The sequence below is a fragment of the Rutilus rutilus genome, assembly GCF_951802725.1.
Source record: "Rutilus rutilus genome assembly, chromosome: 15".
Taxonomy (NCBI): Eukaryota; Metazoa; Chordata; class Actinopteri; order Cypriniformes; family Leuciscidae; genus Rutilus; species Rutilus rutilus.
This window is the reverse complement of record NC_140220.1, coordinates 12,925,709-12,931,708: the sequence shown is the minus strand read 5'-3', so window position 1 is coordinate 12,931,708 and position 6,000 is coordinate 12,925,709. Positions and strand designations below refer to the sequence as shown.

General features: G+C 37.9%; 1 protein-coding gene across 2 annotated transcripts in view; it reads left to right on the top strand.

The window, feature by feature from the left end:
* The first annotated feature begins 718 nt into the window (after positions 1–718).
* Positions 719–6,000, top strand: part of prg4b (proteoglycan 4b) — a 6,016-nt gene continuing 734 nt past the window's right edge. The window contains exons 1-13 of one of the 2 annotated variants that reach the window (XM_084433226.1): positions 719–1,026; positions 1,314–1,430; positions 1,526–1,648; positions 2,554–2,595; positions 2,938–3,000; positions 3,156–3,302; positions 3,469–4,159; positions 4,226–4,410; positions 4,627–4,710; positions 4,902–5,038; positions 5,172–5,325; positions 5,434–5,529; positions 5,853–5,978. In XM_084433226.1, coding sequence (XP_084289352.1) covers positions 963–1,026; positions 1,314–1,430; positions 1,526–1,648; positions 2,554–2,595; positions 2,938–3,000; positions 3,156–3,302; positions 3,469–4,159; positions 4,226–4,410; positions 4,627–4,710; positions 4,902–5,038; positions 5,172–5,325; positions 5,434–5,529; positions 5,853–5,978 — 2,029 coding nt within the window. In that variant the 5' untranslated portion in view covers positions 719–962. Of the gene's footprint in view, positions 1,027–1,313; positions 1,431–1,525; positions 1,649–2,553; positions 2,596–2,937; positions 3,001–3,155; positions 3,303–3,468; positions 4,411–4,626; positions 4,711–4,901; positions 5,039–5,171; positions 5,326–5,433; positions 5,530–5,852; positions 5,979–6,000 lie in introns of both variants that reach the window. The other variant, XM_084433225.1, reaches the window with a different exon arrangement.

The window sequence follows — 6,000 nt, the reverse complement described above, 5'->3', positions numbered from 1 at the left end:
ATAGTGAGGATACAAAATCAGTTGAGTTTGCTTCTGTTGCAATTTGTTCAACCCTTTTTCATAAAATGACTGGACTATGCATTACTGTAATTACTTTTCCCTTGAAAAAGCAAAGTAATGGATTACTTTTAATTATTATGTAATTAAATTACATTTACTTCTGATGTAATTGCATTAATTTAACATCAAAATCTAATGTTAAATCTAATGTCTATGTATGTTTTTAATGTAACCTCCCCTTTAAATGCATTTGGTCAGTTTTTATATATTATTTATTTGAAAGAATTAAAAGAGCAGCTTCATGTTTATCCTTATATTGTTCAACTGGTCGAGGTTGATATGGGATTTAAAAAGCATTAGTAATAATAATGCAATAGCAGAGAGAGTAATTAATTACACTGTTGAAGATGTAATTATAGTAGCTATTAAATACTTTTTATATTGTAACTTACTCAACACTGGTCCCAAACTAACAAAAAGAAAAATGGCTTTGATTTTAAAATGTTGTTGTTATTTATTATTAATATTATATTATTAGGTAGGCTATTTGTAGGGGAGCCAAAGAAAAAAAAAAAATTTGTACGCGCGAGACGACGAGATTGAGCCCAGAAAATCATACTGACAGAAATGTCCTTAAAATGTTGATAACGAATGTTTTTGCTAAAGTTTTTCTCATCAACTGGAACGTTTGAAATTTGAAGAGCCTGTGATGTCACCCAGGCAGAGAACTTTGTAAATGTTTTCGGACAGGCACACACCGTGAGGAGGGGGGATGTTAAAGTCTGTTTGTCTATGTGAATCACCGCACCCTTGAAAACTAGACGATTACTAATTCAGCACTGACGGTATAATTGGACAGACAGGGGAACACCAACGCATTCTGCCTCTATATAAAAGTGAAGATCACTGCAGGTGAAAAACAAGAGGGTCTATGACTGTGATGACTCCAGCGAACAACTGAGATGGCCACATATCTGTCCTTACTTCTGCTCTTTGCATGTGCCTCCGCAAGCTCTTCAGATCCAAGTAAGTCAGCAGAATATCTATCTATCTATCTATCTATCTATCTATCTATCTATCTATCTATCTATCTATCTATCTATCTATCTATCGTAGGCCATATTTTATTCTGTAAATATAACAGTGAGTTGTTTTTCTCTCAGGGTAGTGATGCAGTCATTTCTGTTGACACTGTAAATAATTAACTCATCTCTCGTTGTGTTTGTCTCTGTGTCTAAATGTACATATGTGTTGCTCAACATATTGAGTTCTTAGTCAAAATCTGCATTTTCTTTAAAACGAACTCTGTCCAGATAGCTGTGGGGGTCGTTGTGGAGAAGGGTACTACAGAGGAAGCCTCTGCCAGTGTGACCATGAGTGTCTGGGCCTGAATGAGTGCTGTACAGACTTTCAAAGCTTGTGTACTACAAGTAAGGTTCATATTAACTTCATTAGTTTTGGTGTAGCATTTGGTGTGAATGTCATAAACACTGTGAGATTGCTTTGCTATTATTTCTGATCACAGAGGACTCATGCAAAGGACGCTGCGGGGAGCCTTTTAATAGAGGCAATCCATGTCACTGTGATATCGACTGTGTCTCATTCAGTCAGTGCTGTTCTGATTATGAGAGCATGTGCTTGATGGAAGGTAAAAAATTCAACTAAATGAATTGATAATGCTCCCAACATGTAAATACATTTTCAACAATCAATACTAATTATATATTTTTCATTACTAACATGCAGTGATTGCAAAAAATATACCTAATATTACAATAGATTATGTTTTTTGTTTTTTTTAAGAAATCTCTTATGCTCACAAAGACTGCATTTATTTGATCAAATTGTGAAATATTATTACAATTTTAAATAACTTTTCTATTTTAACATATTTAATATATAAAATGTAACTTATCCTTAATCTATTGACTACTACAAAATTACTCAGTCGTCGCTGTCACATGATCCTTCAAAATCATTCTAATATGCTGATTTGGTGCTCAAGAAACATTTCTTCTCATTTTTAATGTTGAAAACAGTTTTGCTTATGATTTTTGTAGAAACTGTGATACAATTTTTTTTCATGAATAGAAAGTTTCCAAGAACAGCATTTATTTGCAACAGTAATCTTTTGTAACAAAGTAGGTCTTTACTGTCACTTTTGATCATTTTAATGCATCCTTTGCAATATCTTTAAAAAATATAAATATACTGACCCCAAACATTTGAACAGTTTCATTAAAATAACTAACAACAGAAATTTGGAATTGCAGATGTATCCATCCGTTTGCATGTCTAATTTTGCCCTAATTTTAAGCTTATATCTCTGTGACTCTCACAGATACTGCCTTCAAATCAAGAAACACTGACACCACAGCTCAAAGGACTGCTAACTTATGCCTAAACATAAAGAATAAAAAATCTACAGGTATAATTACTGCAGCTTTGTCACAAATAAACAAATCAAGTGTACTGATATTTTGCTTCACGTAGCTGTTGATTTTTTGTAGTAACATTTCTCTGAAAGTATAGTTGTGACATCTTTTTTGTTAGAATCCTCCAATGAGGAGATGACCAATGAGGAAGGGATTGGAGGTAAGTTTTTCTCTTTGTCTCGCTTTCTCTGTCTTCTTTTTACGTTACTTTGACATTTTTCCAGATGAAAAAAAGATAATGCTTAATATTCACATTATTTTTCTCCTCTGTGAATAATTACAAGTCAATTCACATGAATAATAATAAGTTATAAAAATATATATATCTGCATTATTGGAAGCTTGATCAGTTATGACAATTGAAAAAGCAGATGACTTGATACCTTGTTTATACTTAAGATAATTGCTTGTTTGACAAGAAACCTCAGTTTCAGTTGATATTGTGCTTGCAACCTGAGGCAAAACCATTGTACTCAGATAAAATGACATTTGTCTTCTTAAGCTGAGGCAGAAGAGTTAATGATCCCTGAGGATGAAAGTGAGTCCACACCTTCTGAGGGCCCTGGTGAGCATTAATAATCTGGCATAAACAAGTTTTATGTCAAATATGCAAGAAACCTTAAACAGCAGCACATGCTGACAAAGATATGTTCATAATTACAAAATGTATTTGTATAAATTTTTTTTATTTTTTATTTTCTCAAACTGATGTCCCAACAGAGAAAATTTCACCTTACGCAGATTCAGATATAGAAGTGAAAGTGGGGGAAAACAGCACTTCCCACTCAGACTATGAGAGGACCACTCCAGAACTAAACAGCAGCACCTTGGCTTCATCCCTCCCCCCATCTCTCACCCCGACAGCAGGTGCTTGCCACATCAGCAAAATCCAAATCCAAATTTGATGTCTTTTGTGGTTGACTATGTTACATAGGGTTTGACAAAAAAGCCCTGGTGTTGCAGTTTTCCTGTGCATGCTGAAGACCACAGTAATTCGATTCTACCATAACAGTAATAGTTTTGTCCTCTCCAGATGCAGATGCAAGCAGCATGCTCCCTGCTGATGAGAACCCTATAGAGTCTACCACTCAACAGCCATCTGAGATGACAACTTCCAGCACACCACAGCCACAAGAGAATGCAAGCACAGCACCAACAGAAGGTCTAACAAGCACAGCACCAACAGAAGGTCCTACAAGCATGCCACCAACAGAAGGTCCTACAAGCATGCCACCAACAGAAGGTCCAGCAAGCACAGCACCAACAGAAGGTCCAACAAGCACAGCACCAACAGAAGGTCCAACAAGCACAGCACCAACAGAAGGTCCAACAAGCACAGCACCAACAGAAGGTCCAACAAGCATGCCACCAACAGAAGGTCCTACAAGCATGCCACCAACAGAAGGTCCTACAAGCATGCCACCAACAGAAGGTCCAGCAAGCACAGCACCAACAGAAGGTCCAACAAGCACAGCACCAACAGACGGTCCTACAAGCATGCCACCAACAGAAGGTCCAGCAAGCACAGCACCAACAGAAGGTCCAACAAGCACAGCACCAACAGAAGGTCCAACAAGCACAGCACCAACAGACGGTCCTACAAGCATGCCACCAACAGAAGGTCCAGCAAGCACAGCACCAACAGAAGGTCCAACAAGCACAGCACCAACAGAAGGTCCAACAAGCACAGCACCAACAGAAGGTCCAACAAGCACGGCACCAACAGAAGGTCCTACAAGTGCAATACTATCAAATGGTCCAGCTAGCGCAGTACCAAAGGAATATTCTGTCACTGAAATGACTATGACGGCACTGGGTGAAGATCCAAAGGAATCGTCATCTCTCAAGGATTCTAGAGCTACCTCAGTCCCCAAGACGACATCTACTCCTGCTCCAGTGAAACCAACTAAAAAAACCATTCAGCCTGGTAGAGACAAGAATGATAAATCAGATAGTATTAAAGATTATCAAGCTGGTAAGATCTTTCATGCCTCGTATTCATTGTAGCAAATTTTGTTCCCACTAAGAGCCTTCATGGTTTCCATCTGAACACTGCTGAGTGCTGACACTCAGATGCTATCATGAATATTTAAAATTCCAGATATTATGAAGTTTTTAAAAAATAATGTTTTTGCATCATTTTGATTATTCATTTGTTCTGTTTCTTAAATAACTTTATTTTTCCCCCCAGATGATTATGACACTAACCTCTGCAGTGGGCGTCCAGTCAGTGGTCTGACTACACTGAAAAATGGTACCATTGTGGTGTTCAGAGGTCAGTACCACAGTAGAGCACATTTGCTTTATAGCAGCACTTATTTAGGTTCAAAGCATTTAACTTTTCCAGATTTTGGGGGGGGAGGGGATTAATTCCTTCATAATTATATGGAAAGTTCCAGAGTGTACAGAACAGTGAACCAAATGCTCATGAACATCAATGTGTCGCTTTCCCTTTCTTCTCTATAGGACATTACTTTTGGACACTGGACAAATACAGAAATCCTGATCCTCCTCAGTTAATTACAAGGGTGTGGGGAATCCCGTCTCCCATCGACACCGTTTACACCCGCTGCAACTGCCTGGGCAAAACCTACTTCTTCAAGGTTCATACACAGACTTTAGGACAAAACACTTCATTTCACCACAGATTTAGAATCACAGACAATTATAACAGAAGTGGTGTCAAATGAAATGCTGGATGACAACTGATGTATCCTGTTTGCACATATTTCACAGGGAAAGGACTACTGGAGGTTTGACAATGGTGTGATGGATCATGGCTTTCCCAAACCTGTCAGCCAGGGCTTCGGACAGATTGGTCATATCACAGCTGCTTTATCTATACCCGAGTACAGAAGCAGAAAAGAGTCTGTAATCTTCTTCAAAAGAGGTAATAATTAGAAGAAAATATTTACATGGACACGCTGTAAGCACACTATGGCTGCTTGTTTTTATTAGGCGTGGGTGTTGTTGTTGATTTTCAAATCGATTTCTGCAGGTGGAATGGCTCAAAAGTACACATACCAGGTTACTCCAAATTGTGGGAAAAGAATTCCTGTGTACCCAGCGAGGACGAGAGCCAGACGACAAGCCGGTAAAGAATCACAAGTTTGATTACAAAATACCATTTTAGTCCATACAGCATTACAACAACGTTTAAAAGATTAATCACATTTAGAAGACATAATAATAAATTAGACAAAGGGAGAGGGAAGGTTTATGTGTATAAATATTTGTGCAGTAAATGAATGAAAATACCATGTATGCTACTTCATGCAACAGAAGTTTCCCCAATAAAGCCTCAAAAAGGACATTTTGTTCCAAGTGAGGCCTAACGGACCAGATAGGTAACCTTAACATTTTTAAGTGAAACAGACCCTTGAGCGTTTTAATTAATTTTAGGAGTTTTTTCCCCAGCTGCAGCTCTGGGGCAAATTATCAATATCTCGAAGAACTGGAGAGGATTCCCAACCATGGTGACCTCAGCCGTGTCCGTACCCTCTAGGGTGAAAGAGGGGTACAAGTATTACGTGTTCTCTCAAAGTGAGTTTTACAACATTCAATA